Source organism: Pogoniulus pusillus, chromosome 11 (assembly GCF_015220805.1).
Source record: "Pogoniulus pusillus isolate bPogPus1 chromosome 11, bPogPus1.pri, whole genome shotgun sequence".
Taxonomy (NCBI): domain Eukaryota; kingdom Metazoa; phylum Chordata; class Aves; order Piciformes; family Lybiidae; genus Pogoniulus; species Pogoniulus pusillus.
Window position 1 is genome coordinate 4,426,874 of NC_087274.1, and position 16,301 is coordinate 4,443,174.

Sequence of the window (16,301 nt, forward strand, 5' to 3'; positions counted from 1 at the left end):
TGTGGGGGGAGAGGGTGGCAGGGCACCAAGGGAACACTTGGCTGCCTGAAGGCAGGGAGTTTCTATTTTGTTTGCTTCATTATTTAAAGCTAGCCCGAGCAGGCAGGTGCCTAAGAAGAGATGCTGATCTGCTCAGACAGGCTCAGGGTGCTGGTGCTTGCCTCCATCACCCCAGCAGTGCCCTCATCCCTCCCCTAGGTGAGGAGCTGTCACTTTTCATTACACTTCTACACGAACTGCTGAGTCCTTTCCTCTCTTCACGTCCCCAGTGGTGGGGACCAGAGTCAGGTCAAGGTGGCCTGAGCACAGAGCAAGGTGGCTCTGAACACAGAGCAACAGCAGCTCTTTGGGCCCAAGCAGAGCCCCACACCTCTCCACCAGAACACACCACCTTCACCAGCCACATTACACCAGCCAAAAGGATGCTTCTCAGGACCAAGCAAACCAAAGCCTTGGTGTCCTCCTGCCATGAATGAAGGAAGGCTTCAGAGCCTCCTCTGAGTTGGCACGAGTCTGCCCAACAACTGGGCCATCACATGCAGTGCCTTGGCAGCAGCCATTCATCCTGGCAGCATTATCCCTCAGCACAGTAAATCACAGAACTGTTTCAATTGGAAAAGCTCTCTAAGGTCATCCAATCCAACCACCAAACCTAAGACCACATGGCCCAAAGTGCCATGTCCACACATTTCCTGAACACCTCCGGGGATGGCCACTCCACCACCTTCCTGGGCTGCCTGTTTCCATGCCTGAGCACTCTTGCAGGGTAATTTCCAACCTAAACCTCCTCTGGCACAACTTCAGGCCATTTCCTCTTCTTCTGTCACCTCATACTAAGGAGAAGACATCGACCTCCACCTCACTCCAACCTTCTTTCAGGGGTTGGTGATAGACAATGAGGTCTGCCCTCAGCCTCCCCTTCTCCAGACTGAACAGAGGGTGCAGAAGCACAGATGAAAGGAGCAGGCATCCATTTGCCAAGAGAGAAAGGCTTTATTTAATAAAATAGTACTTCTTTTCCTCGTGAGACAGAAAACCTGCAGAGCAGTAGGTGCTATGGCCCTGGAGCTGCACTCAATCACTCATAGCAACGCTGGAGAAAACAGGCTGAACATTTTCCTTTGTGGCTCTTTGCAGCTCAGGGGTGAAGTGGTCTCTGCTCCATGGTGCCATCAGATGCCACATCCAGGTTGTGCTCTTCCAGGTCCCTGGTGAGGTCTACGAACACCTGCCATGTGCCACGGTAGAAATCACCCCATTATTGCCCACGACTGGCAGCATTTACACTGGTCACAGGCTGTGCCCTCTTTCTGCATAGGCTGTGCCCTCTTTCTGCACAGCTTATGCCCTCTTTTCACACAGCCTATGCCCTCTTTCTGCACAGTTTATGCCCACTTTTTACACAGCCTATGCCCTCTTTCTGCACAGGCTGTGCCCTCTTTTCACACAGCCTATGCCCTCTTTCTGCATAGGCTGTGCCCTCTTTCTGCACAGCTTATGCCCTCTTTTCACACAGTCTATGCTCTCTTTTCACACAGCTTATGCCCTCTTTCTGCACAGCTTATGCCCACTTTTTACACAGCCTATGCCCTCTTTCTGCACAGGCTGTGCCCTCTTTTCACACAGCCTATGCCCTCTTTTCACACAGCTTATGCCCTCTTTCTGCAGTTTATGCCCACTTTTCACACAGCCTATGCCCTCTTTCTGCACACTTTATGCCCTTTTGTCACACAGCCTATGCCCTCTTCACACAGCCTATGCCCTCTTTCTGCACAGCCTATGCCCTGTTTTCACACAAGCTGTGCCCTCTTTTCACGCAGCCTATGCCCTCTTTCTGCACACTTTATGCCCTCTTTTCACACAGCCTATGCCCTCTTCACACAAGTGCTTTCTAACCTGTAACTCCTACTTCACTATACCTGCTGCAGGGTATGCAAGGACAAGCTGTAATCTTCAAGCCTGAAGTTCTGTTTAGCTGTGGAAGGATGGAGAAGGCATCTTGAGAAACCCAAATCTGTATGAACAATTTGAAAGCATTCTTCTGACTGGACTGGTTCCTTTTACCTGTTTCTAGCTTGGAGAAAGCCTGGGAGAGAGGTAGCACATGCTCCATGGGGATCTTGTAGGTAAGCAATGAAGAAGTCCTGAAATTGGAGTTAAAATATATGGAATTCATCAGTTGGTGACTCAGCAGCAAGGTTTAGGGGGCTTGTAAGGTGACTCTGCTCTCAGCTAGATCATTGAGCAAGGTCAGCAGGGTCAGCAGTGTCCCAGCACAAGGCCAGGCTGGCAGCCCACAGAGCACAGACCTTTGTTGCCAGGCTGCAGAGGGGAAGAGGTGAACAATTTCAGCGTGGACAGCATCACTTTGTCTGGTGTCTGGAATTTTGACTTCCAGGTGGTAACTTCTCCCAAACTTGCTTTTCAGATCCTCAACTGTACCAATATACCTGTGGAGAAAAGGGCTCAGACCATCCTAAGGGCCACAGAAATGATCTGAGGGGTGGAGAACTTTGCTTATGAGGCCAGGTTGGGAGAGTTAGGGTTGTTCAGGCTGGAGAAGAGAAGGCACCAGGAAGACCTTCTGGTGGCCTTTCAGTGCTTAAGGAGACTGATGAGAAAGATGGGGACAGACTTCTGAAGCAGGCCTGTTGTGGCAGGACTAGGTATCACAGTCTCACAGTATCATCAGGGTTGGAAGAGACCTCACAGATCATCAAGTCCAACCCTTTACCACAGAGCTCAAGGCCAGACTATGGCACCAAGTGCCACGTCCAGTCCTGCCTTGAACAGCTCCAGGGACGGCGACTCCACCACCTCCCCGGGCAGCCCATTCCAGTGTCCAATGACTCTCTCAGGGAAGAACTTTCTCCTCACCTCCAGCCTAAATCTCCCCTGGCACAGCCTGAGGCTGTGTCCTCTCATTCTGGTGCTGGCCACCTGAGAGAAGAGAGCAACCTCCTCCTCATAGAATCATCATAGAATCAAACAGGTTGGAAGAGACCTCCAAGATCAGCCAGTCCAACCTAGCACCCAGCCCTATCCAATCAACCAGACCATGGCACTAAGTGCCTCATCCAGGCTTTTCTTGAAGACCCCCAGGGACGGTGCCTCCACCACCTCCCTGGGCAGCCCATTCCAATGCCAATCACTCTCTCTGTGAAGAACTTCTTCCTAACACCCAGCCTATACTTACCCTGGCACAGCTTGAGACTGTGTCCTCTTGATCTATTGCTGGTTACCTGGGAGAAGAGGCCACCCCCCACCTGGCTACAGTGCCCCTTCAGGTAGTTGTAGACAGTAATAAGATCACTCCTGAGCCTCCTCTTCTCCAGGCTAAACAGGCCCAGCTCCCTCAGCCTCTCCTCATAGGATTTGTGCTCCAGGCCCCTCACCAGCTTTGTTGCCCTTCTCTGGACATGTTCCAGCACCTCAACATCTTTCTTGAATTGAAGGGCCCAGAACTGGACACAGTACTCAAGGTGTGGTCTAACCAGTGCAGAGTACAGGGGAAGAATGACCTCCCTGCTCCTGCTGGCCACACCATTCCTGATGCAGGCCAGGATGCCACTGGCTCTCTTGGCCACCTGGGCACACTGCTGGCTCATGTTCAGGCAGGTATCAATCAGCACCCCCAGATTCCTCTCTGTCTGGCTGCTCTCCAGCCACTCTGACCCCAGCCTGTATCTCTGCATGGGGTTGTTGTAGCCAAAGTGCAGCACCCTGCACTTGGAGCTATTGAATGCCATCCCCTTGGACTCTGCCCATCTGTCCAGGCGGTCAAGGTCCTGCTGCAGAGCCCTTCTGCCCTCCAACTCAGTCACATCTGCCCCCAGCTTGGTGTCATCTGCAAACTTGCTGATGACTTTCATAAGAGCAGGGGGGGCAGTTAACCTCCAAACCATGACAAGTGCCCACCTCAGTTGCCCTGCCACCAGGATGGCCACACGGTCACAGATGGCTACAGCCTCCTCCGGGTGCTGCGTGACAAGGACAGCTGCTCGCTCCTTGCTCTTCATGGCAGTCTGCATCACCTTCCTGGGAACAGAGGGAGCAGAGTTATCAGTATCAGTATCATCAGGGGACCCCCAGGTAACCAGCAACAGAACAAGGGGACACAGGCTCAAGTTGTGCCAGGGTAGGTATAGGCTGGATGTTAGGAAGAAGTTCTTCACAGAGAGAGTGATTGGCATTGGAATGGGCTGCCCAGGGAGGTGGTGGAGGCACCGTCCCTGGGGGTCTTCAAGAAAAGACTGGATGAGGCACTTAGTGCCATGGTCTGGTTGATTGGATAGGGCTGGGTGCTAGGTTGGACTGGATGATCTTGGAGGTCTCTTCCAACCTGCTTGATTCTGTGATTCTATGACAAGCTAGAGCAAGCACTAGGACTGAGTGATGAAAAGGAAGAGTTACCTACACATTTTCCTCTGAAGAGAACAGGAGTTTCTGTCTTTTGCACCAAAGTGCATGGGTTCAGTTGGCATCTATTTGGCTTTTTTTGGGTGCCCTACCGTTAAGACTGTACCTGGTCAAGGGCTTACTCTCAGTGAGTGAGGAGTTTAGTGAGTGGTGTCCCATGCCTTGTGTGTGAGGAAAAGGGGAAATAGAATCATAGAATCACAAGGTTGGAAGAGAACTCCAAGGTCAACCAACCTAGCACCCAGCCCTGGCCAAGCAACCAGACCATGGCACTAAGTGCCCCAGCCAGGCTTGGCTTCAACACCTCCAGGCAAAGAGACTCCACCACCTCCCTGGGCAGCCCATTCCAATGCCAATCACTCTCTTTGACAACAACTTCCTCCTAACATCCAGACTAGACCTCCCCTGGCACAGCTTGAGACTGTGTCTCCTTCTTCTGTTGCTGCTTGCCTGGCAGCAGAGCCCAACCCCACCTGGCTACAGCCTCCCTTCAGGGAGTTGTAGCCAGCAATGAGCTCTGCCCTGAGCCTCCTCTTCTGCAGGCTGCACACTCCCAGCTCCCTCAGCCTCTCCTCACAGGGCTGTGTTCCAGGCTCCTCTGCCATTGAAGCAGAGCCTCTTCTGGCCCACAGTTACAAGAGCAGGGAGGATAAGTTCCCTCTTGTTCCAGACCTCTCCCTTCTGCTGAAGCAGGGCTGCTCACCGCATGCGGCGCTGTCCCTTCACGTCCACGCTCACCGATGGCTCATCCCAGAGCATCACCAAGGGATCTCCCAGGACACTCAGTGCAAAACACAGCTGAAATGGGAAAGGCACCAAAGTCAGGTCAGGCTGAGTTTGCTTTTGCTTTACCTGCAGCAGTGGGGAGCTGCCTTGCTACACTTTCGTCCCTCTTTTAGAAGTCAAAGCTCTTGATTCCACGACGCAGGGAGAATCACAGTGATGCAAAGCCCTCACCTTGGCTGTCCCCACTTAACTCTCCCCCAAATTCCCAAACCTGCCAAAGATCTGAAAGTGGTTTTCCATCCTATTTACTGGGCAATGCACACAGCGGGGCATTAGGAGGTGATTGCCAGTGGGTGGTTAGAAAAGTGAGGAGGATCCTGCCAGGCTGGATTCCAAAGCTATTGGTGACAACAAACCATGGCAAGAACCCCTCTGCTGAAGGTTTTCTGCACACCACCTTCAAGGAAGAGTGAGAAGGATTTGCTCAAGTAATAAATACAAAACTAACACCTACCTCTCTGGCTTGTCCAGCAGATAACCTCCTAGCTTGAGTTTTGAAATGCTTCTGGAGGTCCAAGGCCTTTGCTATGCTGTGGGGAATGGAAAGGAAAAAATACTGGACTCAGGGCATGCTGTGCTCAGGGACTCTGAGGAACCAGGGTGTAATATACTTGTTTTGGTAGATACTCATCACCTTGGGGCACTCAGTGAGTTCACTTCCAGCTCAGGTAGCAAATTAAAGCATGCTGGGAGAAACTCAGGGCAGTAAGAGCAGATAAAGAGAGAAGTGAGTTACTCATTGAGCTGGCCATGAACTTGAGCAAGTTTGGTTTTCTTTTTTCCTGAAGTTTTCTAGATAAACTAGGGCTAAAATCTCAGTGGGCAAGTGACTGAGAGCAGTCTAAAGTAGCAGATCTCATCCTGTTTCTGCAAGGCAAAAGAGCGTTGAAGGAGGTCCACAAGAAAGATGGAGAGGCTCTTTGTTTTGAAGGGAAAGGGGTAATGGATCCAAGCTGAAAGGAGGGGGACTTAGACTGGATGTAAGGAAGGAGTTGTTGACAGTGAGGGTGGTAGGATTGGGTGTAAGGAAGGAGTTGGCAGTGAGTGTGGTAGGGTTGGATGTAAGGAAGGAGTTGTTGATGGTGAGGGTGGTAGGATTGGATGTAAGGAAGGAGTTGGCAGTGAGGGTGGTAGGGTTGGATGTAAGGAAGGAGTTGTCAATGGTGAGAGTGGTAGGACTGGATGTAAGGAAGGAGTTGTTGATGGTGAGGGTGGTAGGATACTTGAACAAGCTGTCCTGAAAGATTGTGGATGCCCCATCCCAGGCTGAATGAGGCTTTGAGCAATGTGGTCTGATGTTCATGGCAGGGGAACAGAATCAGATCATAGAATTATAGATTCAACCAGATTGGAAGAGAGCTCCAAGCTCAACCAGCCCAACCTAGCACCCAGCCCTGGCCAAGCAACCAGACCATGGCACTAAGTGCCTCATCCAGGCTTGGCTTCAACACCTCCAGGCACAGAGACTCCATCACCTCCCTGGGCAGCCCATTCCAACGTCAAGATGATCTTTAAGGTCCCTTCAGGGCTGAAGCTGCTCTGTGATCCTGTGCCTGCAGGTGCTGTCTTCTCACCACACTAGCCAGCTTTATTAGCAGAAAGACCTTTCCCTGTCCTCTACCTCTGGAGAGAGGGAGAGGCAAAAGCTGAAAGGCTCTGGCTCTGTACCGGCTGATGGCAGCAGCTGCATCTTCTCTCCTGATGCCTCTGATGGCAGCATACACCTCCAGATGCTGCTGCACGGTGAGGTCTGGCCAGAGATGGTCCTGCTGTGGGCAGCAGCCCAGATTGCCTGGCGTGCCCTGCCCTGGGGAGGAGGCAGCTGCGTTGCAGTCCTTGAGCAGCACCTGCACAAACAGAGAATCCCAGAACAGTAGGGGTCGGAAAGGACCTCTGGAGATCATCCAGGCCACGCTGGCCTCTGCAGCTGCAGTGTCCTGTTCTGGAGTGCATCAATGAAGCCCTTGGAGACCTGGGAATGCTTTTTGCTGTGATGTGAGGAGCCTCATTAGCACATGGGAAGGAAAAGGGATTTAGAGAACGTTTGTAAACATCTAAGGGCTGGTCAGGAGGTGTGGGGAGAGGCTCTTCTCACTTGCTCCCTGGGATAGGACAAAGAGAATCATAGACTCAGCCAGGTGGTAAGAGACCTCCAAGCTCAGCCAGGCCAACCTAGCACCCAGCCCTGCCTAACCAACCAGATCATGGCACTAAGTGCCCCAGCCAGGATTGGCTTCAACACCTCCAGGAATGGTGACTCCACCACCTCCCTGGGCAGCCCATTCCAATGCCAATCACTCTCTCTGACAACAACTTCTTCTTAGCATCCAGCCTAGACCTCCCCTGGCACAACTTGAGACTGTGTCCCCTTGTTCTGTTGCTGACTGCCTGGCAGAAGAGCCCAGCCCCACCTGGCTACAGCCTCCCTTCAGGTAGTTGTGGACAGCAGTGGATGGAAGCTGCAGCACAGGAGGTTCCACCTCTATGCAAGGTGGAACTTCTTCACTGTGAGGGTCCCAGAGCACTGGCGCAGGCTGTCCTGAGAGGTTGTGGAGTCTCCTTCCCTGGAGACTTTCAAGGCCTGTCTGGATGTGCTCCTCTGAGATCTGTGCTAGAGTGTATGGTCCTGCTCTGGCAGGGGGAGTTAGATGTGATGATCTTCTTGAGTCCCATCCAACCCCTAATATCCTGTGAAAGCCAGCACCACTGGAGTGATGCCTCCTTCTGCTGTGGGTTCTGCTCATCTGAATCCAGAAATGTTTTTTCCCCAAACCAAACAGTGTTGACTTTTGGGGCACCAGTGCCAGCAGGAGGCTTATCTTTTCCCAGGAATATGCCTCTATTCCAAACGCTCCCAAATCTCTAACAGCAATGGCATGTCCCCTCCCCCAGCACATGTCATTAATCAGCCTGCACATAATTAAGTGATGGATTGTCACTGGCCCAACCCTGCTGACATTTGGTTTTCATTTCCTGGTTTTGCAAGGCTGTTTATGAAGAATGTTAGGAGTTTGTTGGGAATTTTTAATTGGTTATTTTTATGGGTTTTGAGGTTTGTCTTAAGATGTCAACATTTCATAGAATCAAGCAGGTTGGAAGAGAGCTCCAAGCTCAGCCAGTCCAACCTAGCACCCAGCCCTGCCCAACCAACCAGACCATGGCACTAAGTGCCTCAGCCAGGCTTGGCTTCAACACCTCCAGGGACAGCAACTCCACCACCTCCCTGGGCAGCCCATTCAAATGCCAATCACTCTCTCTGACAACAACTTCCTAACAACATCCAGACTAGACCTACCCTGGCACAGCTTGAGACTGTGTCCCCTTGTTCTGTTGCTGCTTGCCTGGCAGCAGAGCCCAACCCCACCTGGTAGCTGCAGACAGCAATGAGCTCTGCCCTGAGCCTCCTCTTCTGCTGGCTGCACATCCCCAGCTCCCTCAGCCTCTCCTCACAGAGCTGTGCTCCAGGCCCCTCCCCAGCCTTGCTGCCCTTCTCTGGACACCTTGCAGCACCTCAGCATCTCTCTTGAATTGAGGAGCCCAGAACTGGACACAGGACTCCAGGTGTGGCCTGAGCAGTGCTGAGTACAGGGGCAGAAGAACCTCCCTTGTCCTGCTGCCCACACTGCTCCTGAGCCATCCCAGGACGCCATTGGCTCTGCTGCCCACCTGGGCACACTGCTGCCTCCTCTTCAGCTCCTCTCTCCCAGCACCCCCAGCTCCCTCTCTGCCTGGCTGCTCTCAGCCACTCTGTCCCCAGCCTGTAGTGCTCCATCAGGTCCATGTCATTCCTGTGTTGAGGGCTCCAGGGCAGGATGCAGGGCTCCATGTACCTAAATGCCCTGATTCAAGGGCTGCAATGCCAGGCTGCCTGTCATATCCTTAATCCTCCCAGGTGCTCCAAAGCTATCACCTACCTCCCCAGCAGTCACTGCTATGTCTCCAGATATCATCTTTATGGTTGTGCTTTTCCCAGCTCCATTGGGTCCCAACAGGCCTAATATTTCTCCTGGAACAAATAAACATGAGGTTTTAATAGCAATTCTTTTTAATGAGGCCTTTCCCCCACTGTGTGCTTTTAGATCATATCTAAAAGTACAGTAGGAGAAAGGGTTGTTCTTTTACTTATCTCCAACACAAAGACATTGAACTGTTGGAGCCAGTCCAGAGGAGGCCACCAAGATGGTCAGAGGGCTGCAGCAGCTCTGCTATGAGGACAGGCTATAGGAACTGGAGCTCTGCAGCCTGGGGAAGAGAAAGCTTTGAGGAGACTTTGGAGTAGCTTTCCAGTATCTGAAGGAGGCTACAGGAAGGCTTAGGAGGGACTATTGGCAAGGTCTTGTAATGGCAGGATGAGGAGGAATGGGAAACTGGCAGTGAGGAGATTGAAAGTGGATATTAGTTGTTTGCAGTGAGGGTGTGAGACACTGGCACAGGTTGAGGGTGGCGAGACCCTGGCACAGGTTGCCCAGGGAGGTTGTGGAGCACAGATGCACCCAACGTGATCAAAGATCACATTGGGTGCTTCTGTGCTCCACAGCCTCCCTGGAGGTGCTCAGGACCAGGTTGGATAAGACCTTGAGGACCACGTTCTGTGATTCTGTCATTCACCTCCTCCCTGGAAGTGTTCAAGGCCAGGTTGGATGAGGCCTTGAGCAACCTGTTCTAGTGGGAGGTGTCCCTGCCTATGGTGGGGGGTTGGAACTGGATGAGCTTTGAGGTCCCTCCCAACCTAAAGCATTCTATGAAATTAAACCCACAAGAGCTCTTGTGCATTAAGCCTGGTGGCACACAAAGAATTCTACCAAATATCTCAGCTCTTAGAATCAAGCAGGTTGGAAGAGAGCTCCAAGCTCAGCCAGTCCAACCTAGCACCCAGCCCTGGCCAACCAACCAGACCATGGCACTAAGTGCCTCAGCCAGGCTTGGCTTCAACACTTCCAGGCAAAGAGACTCCACCACCTCCCTGGGCAGCCCATTCCAGTGCCAATCACTCTCTCTGACAACAACTCCCTCCTAACATCCAGTCTAGACCTGCCCTGGCACAACTTGAGACTGTGTCCCCTTCTTCTGTTGCTGCTTGCCTGGCAGCAGAGCCCAACCCCACCTGGCTACAACCTCCCTTCAGGCAGCTGTAGACAGCAATGAGCTCTGCCCTGAGCCTCCTCTGCTGCAGGCTGCACACCCCCAGCTCCCTCAGCCTCTCCTCATGGGGTCTGTGCTCCAGGCCCCTCCCCAGCCTTTGTTGCCCTTCTCTGGACACCTTCCAGTACCTCAACATCTCTCTTCATATCATCTAACACAAATATGACCTTCAGCTTAGATTTTTGCCATTTAGAGGGAGTGAAGTAAGATACTTCTACCTTTTTTAACACTGAGAGAGAGGTTTTGGACAGCAACTTTCTTCTTCTTCTTAAAAGTGGAGCTGGCTGTCTTGTCTCTGTATTCCTTGCACAAGCTGTCAGCAATGATAACTGGCTCCTGTGCAGGGATGAAGCAGGGAATTAAAACTCTCCTCCCATCCCAGGGGGACAGGTCATCTGTTCTTACCTTTAAGTGTGGCTCAGGTGAAAAGATCTAAATTAAAAATCCAGGAAACAGAGCAAGAGGAACAAAACAAAAGACACACACACACCAAAAAAGAAGAGGGAACATAAGCAGAAGGGGAATAAAACCCTGGTGCCAGCTAAACCCCTGCTGGTGCCAGGGCAGTCATGGGCTGGGTGCTGAGATGTCCACTTGGGTACCAGATCAGTAAAGAGGAAGTGTTTGAGGTAAGAAAGCAGAGGCAGGTCTGAAGAAAGCAGAGGCAGGTCTGAAGAAAGCAGAGGCAGGTCTGAAGAAAGCAGAGGCAGGTCTGAAGATGAAGGATGAGAAAGAAAACAAGCCAGAAGCCTGGTGTCACCTCCTCCTGCTGCAGGGAGGTCATTGCTATCCTCACTCTCTCCCTCTCAGCCTGGACTTCTGGGGTCTCCTCCATGGGGTAGTTCTTGTTCTGGCAGGTCACCACTTTCCTCTGCTGAATCCTGTGAGCAGAGGTAGGACAGATGGTGGCATCAGGAACCACTTCCAAAAAGCTTGGGTTTACAGGTTTGCTCTCAGGCCAGCTCCTCCCAGAATTTATCTGAATGCCAGGAGTGGTTCCACAGGCAATGCCTGCTCAGTTAAGGATGAGGGCCAAAGGCTTCGAGCTGGAAGAGGGCAGAATTAGACTGGATACTGGGAGGAAGTGCTTTACAGTGAGGGTGGTGAGACACAGGAATAGGTTGCCCAGAGAAGTTAGAATCATAGAATCACAGAATCAGTCAGGGTTGGAAGGGACCACAAGGAGCAGCCAGTTCCAAGCCCCCTGCCATGCCCAGGGACACCCTACCCTAGAGCAGGCTGCACACAGCCTCAGCCAGCCTGGCCTCAAACACCTCCAGCCATGGGGCCTCAACCACCTCCCTGGGCAACCCCTGCCAGCCTCTCACCACTCTCCTGCTCAACAACTTCCTCCTCACCTCCAGCCTCACTCTCCCCACCTCCAGCTTTGCTCCATTCCCCTCAGTCCTGTCACTCCCTCACAGCCTCAAAAGTCCCTCCCCAGCTTTTTTGTAGCCCCCTTCAGATGCTGGAAGGCCACAAGAAGGTCCCCTGGGAGCCTCCTCTGCTCCAGCCTGCACAGCCCCAACTCTTTCAGTCTGTGCTCACAGCAGAGCTGCTGCAGCCCTCTGAGCATCCTCCTGGCCCTGCTCTGGACACGCTCCAGCATCTCCACATCCCTCTTGTCATAGAGGCTCCAGAACTGGATGCAGTACTCCAGGTGGGGTCTCAGCAGAGCAGAGTAGAGGGAGAGAATCACCTCCCTGGCCCTGCTGGCCACACTTCTGCTGCTGCAGCCCAGGCTCTGCTTGGCTTTCTGAGCTGCAAATTGTGGATGCCTTATCCATGGAAATGTTTAAGACCAGGCTGGATGAGGTTTTGAGCAACCTGTTCTAGTGGGAAGTGTCCCTGCTTGTGGCGGGGGGGGGTTGGATTCTACGATCTTTAAGGTCCTTTCCAATCCAAACCATTCTATGATCCACTCATGGGAAGGAAAACAAAATCCCAGTGGCATGCATGAGAAAATAAAGGGCAGCTTCAGCTTTTTCCTTTCAGCAGTAAGTCTTGCCTGGTCCTCTGCAGGACAGATGCCAATGGGCTTTGTAAGGGGAAGGCAAAAACTATGAGGCAAGTTTTCAGGGCTGTGTGGGCACTCAGCTCCCAGCTGAGCCACATTTGTCAGTGTTTGGCAGCTTGCTATCTTTCACAGCTCTTCTCTCACAAGACTTCAGGGGGTCAGCTTCATGCTGGTGGTGGCAGAGAAGCAGAGAGCAGGCAGTCGATGGGCCCCAGCCTGATGAAGCTTTGGAGGAGATGTCTGTCTTGCAGAGAGCAATCCTGACACATGGGGAAAGGACTCAGAATGTTGGATTTCAGTTGGTGACTGTTCACTGAGCCAGCTGTAGTGAAATGTCCTGAAAGCTCAGCTCTGAAGCTTAATGAAAGGAGGCTTAAATCACACTTGTGCCTCTCTCTCCAGGGCACTGTAGTTCAGCTGACCTATTGCAACACACTGGGTGGGGATTCATCTCCAGAGGCACTCAAGGAAACCCCAGCAAGTAAAGCTGGAAGCTGTAATGAGCCAGAGGAGTTACACAAACTATCCTTCCCTTCATTCTCATTGCCCTCCCCTCCGGGTGAAATGGTTAAAGCTCAAACTGTGAGACCAATCCACACTTTGCTAAAAGGTTTCTTGTTCACTCCTGCCCTCTTCCTGCTGAAGAGCCAGGATGAGCCAAGAGGGTCCTGCCTGGCTCAACAGCATCCACCCCACCCTGCAGACCATAGAATCATAGAATCAACCAGGTTGGAAGAGACCTCCAAGATGATCCAGTCCAACCTAGCACCCAGCCCTGTCCAAGCAACCAGACCATGGCACTAAGTGCCTCATCCAGGCTTTGCTTCAACAACTCCAGGGACAGTGACTCCACCACCTCCCTGGGCAGCCCATTCCAATGGGAAATCACAGGATAACTGTGGATCATCACAAGGCAGCCTGACTGCCAAGGACATACCTGAAGATGGGATCAAGTCTGGAAACTGCTTCTCCATATCTCATTTCCAAACAGCGCAGGAGAAAAGCAAAGAGCACACCATGGATGTATGGCTGGAAAGCAGAAAAGGATGAGGGTTCAGTGTCTGAAGGGGGCTACAAAAAAGCTAGGGAGGGACTTTCTAGGCCCTCAGAGAGTGCCAGGACTGGGGGGGAAAGGAGCAAAGCTGGAGGTGGGGAGAGTCAGGCTGGAGGTGAGGAGGAAGTTGTTGAGCAGGAGAGTGGTGAGAGGCTGGAATGGGTTGCCCAGGGAGGTGGTTGAGGCCCCATGGCTGGAGGTGTTTAAGGCCAGGCTGGCTGAGGCTGTGTGCAGCCTGCTCTAGGGTAGGGTGTCCCTGGGCATGGCAGTGGGGTTGGAGCTGGCTGCTCCTTGTGGTCCCTTCCAACCCTAACTGATCCTATGATTTCTATGATTCTAGGTTTGTGTGGGGACAAGGCACCAAAACACTCATTTATGTTTAATTGGAAGAGCCTACAGGGACCAATCTCTTTTATTTCAGCTATTGAAAAGGTCCAAAAGGGGGGAAAAAATACATGTATGCTTTGCAGATCACTTGCCAAAGCCTTGATTTCATACTGCAGCTTTAGCAAAGATAAGCTGCACCCCACAGACACCTTACAGAGATCATATCCTTCTTTTGGAGAAGCAACATCAGACTGACCAGTTGATTAATAACATCTCTGCCTTCTACATGACTCCACTTCACCTCCCTATTGTTTCTGCACATATTGCACAGTATTCCCTTTTGTTTCTTCCACCTGGAGTACTGCATCCAGTTCTGGAGCCCCTGGGACAAGAGGGATATGGATGTGCTGGAACATGTCCAGAGAAGGGCCATGGAGATGATCAGAGAGTTGGAGCACCTCTCCTATGAGGACACACTGAGGGAGTTGGGGCTGTGCAGTCTGGAGAGGAGAAGGCTCCCAGGTGGCCATGCAGTATCTTAAAGGGGCCTACAAGAAAGCTGGGGAGGGACTTTTTAGGCTGTCAGGTAGTGATAGGACTGGGGGGAATGGAGCAAAGTTAGAAATGGGGAGATTCAGGATGGAATGGGTTGCCTAAGAAGGTGGTTGAAACCCCATCCCTGGAGGTGTTTAAGGCCAGGCTGGCTGAGGCTGTGGCCAGCCTGATCTAGTGTGAGGTGTCCCTGGCCATGGCAGGGGGGTTGGAACTGGATGCTCCTTGCAGTCCCTTCCAACCCTGACTGATTCCATGATTCTAATTCCAGGGAGAGGGCAGCCACAGCCTCACATGGTACAGCATCCAGAGGTCACAGGAAGAGCTAAGCCCATCATTACCTGGAAGCATCTCCCTTGCCAGACATTTGACTACATAACCCAGGCTCTCTGTCTGGAGAATTCTACCAGCCCAGCCCAGGACCATGACATTAGAACAGCCATCCTTTCCACAACAACCATCATCCAATTGCTCCTTACTGCAATCATGGGTATGAAGATGTAATTCCGTGACTGACGAAGAGACTCATCCTCATCACGTATCAAGAAATGCTACAAGAGAAAACCAAACATCAGTGAGGAAAGTTCCTTAGCATGGTGTGTCTCAGTGCAGGGTCAGAGCAAGGCTGGGGTGTTGTTTTCAAGGTGGGATAAAGGTGCTTTGAGCTGTACTTAATTTTTTGGGGGGTTCATACTGCCTCAAAGAGCTGTGAGTGCCTTGGCTACAGCTACTTCAGAGCTTTCTCAAAGTCAGCCAGGTTAGATTCAACTTTTCATTCACTGCCTCTCTCTTTACAGACCTCTCACTACCTTGGTGTTCAAGAAAAGACTGGATGGGGCACTTAGTGCCATGGTCTGGTTGATTGGATAGGGCTGGGTGCTAGGTTGGACTGGATGAGCTTGGAGCTCTCTTCCAACCTGGCTGATTCTATGATTCTGTTAGCTAACTTCATCCCTCCAGGTCTTCCCACCTTCCCCTTCCACGCTACCCTGGCTGCCAAAACACAGCCAAAACAACTCTTTGTAATCAAAGTTTTGGTTACCACAGTATAGAAGGGACATTGAAGGGCAACAAGGCTGGGGAGAGGTCTGGCAAACATGACCTATGTGGAGGGGCTGAGGGAGCTGGGGGTGTTTAGCCTGGAGAAGAGGAAGCTGAGGGGGGACCTTATTGCCCTCTTCAGCTACCTAAAAGGAGGTTGTAGTGAGGCTGGAGCTGGCCTCTTCTGCCCAGTTACTAATGCTAGGACAAGAGGAAATGGCCTCAAGTTGTGTCAGGGGAGGTTTATGTTGGCTGTTGGGAGGGAGTCCTTTCCTGAGCAGGTGGTCAGGCACTGGAACAGGTTGCCCAGGGAGGTGGTGGAGTTGCCATCCCTGGAGGTGTTAAGAGGAGAGTGGATGTGGCACTTAGAATCACAGAATCAGCCAGGTTGGAAGAGACCTCCAAGCTCAGCCAGGCCAACCTAGCACCCAGCCCTATCCAGTCATCTAGACCATGGCACCAAGTGCCTCATCCAGTCCCTTCTTGAAGACCTCCAGGGACAGCAACTCCACCACCTCCCTGGGCAGCCCATTCCAATGCCAATCACTCTCTCTGCCAACAACTTCCTCCTAGCATCCAGCCTAGACCTCCCCTGGCACAACTTAAGACTTGAGGCCACAGTGATGAAGGCTGCTGGTATGAAGGTTGGACTGGCTGATCCTGGTGGTCCTTTCCAACCACAGTGATTCACAGTGCTTAGATGTTGTGCTGAGGGATTTGGTTTAGTCAGGGACTTGTCAGTGTGAATCTCATGCATGGACTCAATCAGCTTGAAGGACTTTTCCCATCTAAGCAATTCTGTGATTCTGTGAAATCAACCCAAACCTCCCCAATCAAAGGCATAACAGAGGTCAGACCTTGCCCCTTCTTTCACTCCCCAGCCTGGACCTTCCCATCTGCTGTCCTTTCTGACTCTGTCTCTCTGACAGTTGGCAGTCAGAGAATTGGGAAAGCTGCTTTTGC

The 16,301-nt window shown here is 52.0% G+C and overlaps 1 protein-coding gene across 1 annotated transcript in view; it reads right to left on the minus strand.

Annotated features, from left to right (window-relative positions):
• Window positions 1-973: 973 nt before the first annotated feature.
• LOC135179182 (ABC-type organic anion transporter ABCA8B-like) overlaps window positions 974-16,301 on the minus strand; it is a 55,482-nt gene continuing 40,154 nt past the window's right edge. Inside the window, exons 27-39 of the mRNA XM_064150654.1 lie at window positions 14,777-14,848; window positions 13,302-13,393; window positions 11,108-11,228; window positions 10,566-10,683; window positions 9,120-9,211; window positions 6,874-7,052; window positions 5,660-5,735; window positions 5,123-5,217; window positions 3,919-4,038; window positions 2,310-2,450; window positions 2,065-2,144; window positions 1,920-1,975; window positions 974-1,228 (exon numbers count right to left, since the gene is read on the minus strand). Coding sequence (XP_064006724.1) covers window positions 1,139-1,228; window positions 1,920-1,975; window positions 2,065-2,144; window positions 2,310-2,450; window positions 3,919-4,038; window positions 5,123-5,217; window positions 5,660-5,735; window positions 6,874-7,052; window positions 9,120-9,211; window positions 10,566-10,683; window positions 11,108-11,228; window positions 13,302-13,393; window positions 14,777-14,848 — 1,332 coding nt within the window. The 3' untranslated portion in view covers window positions 974-1,138. The remainder of the gene's footprint in view (window positions 1,229-1,919; window positions 1,976-2,064; window positions 2,145-2,309; window positions 2,451-3,918; window positions 4,039-5,122; window positions 5,218-5,659; window positions 5,736-6,873; window positions 7,053-9,119; window positions 9,212-10,565; window positions 10,684-11,107; window positions 11,229-13,301; window positions 13,394-14,776; window positions 14,849-16,301) is intronic.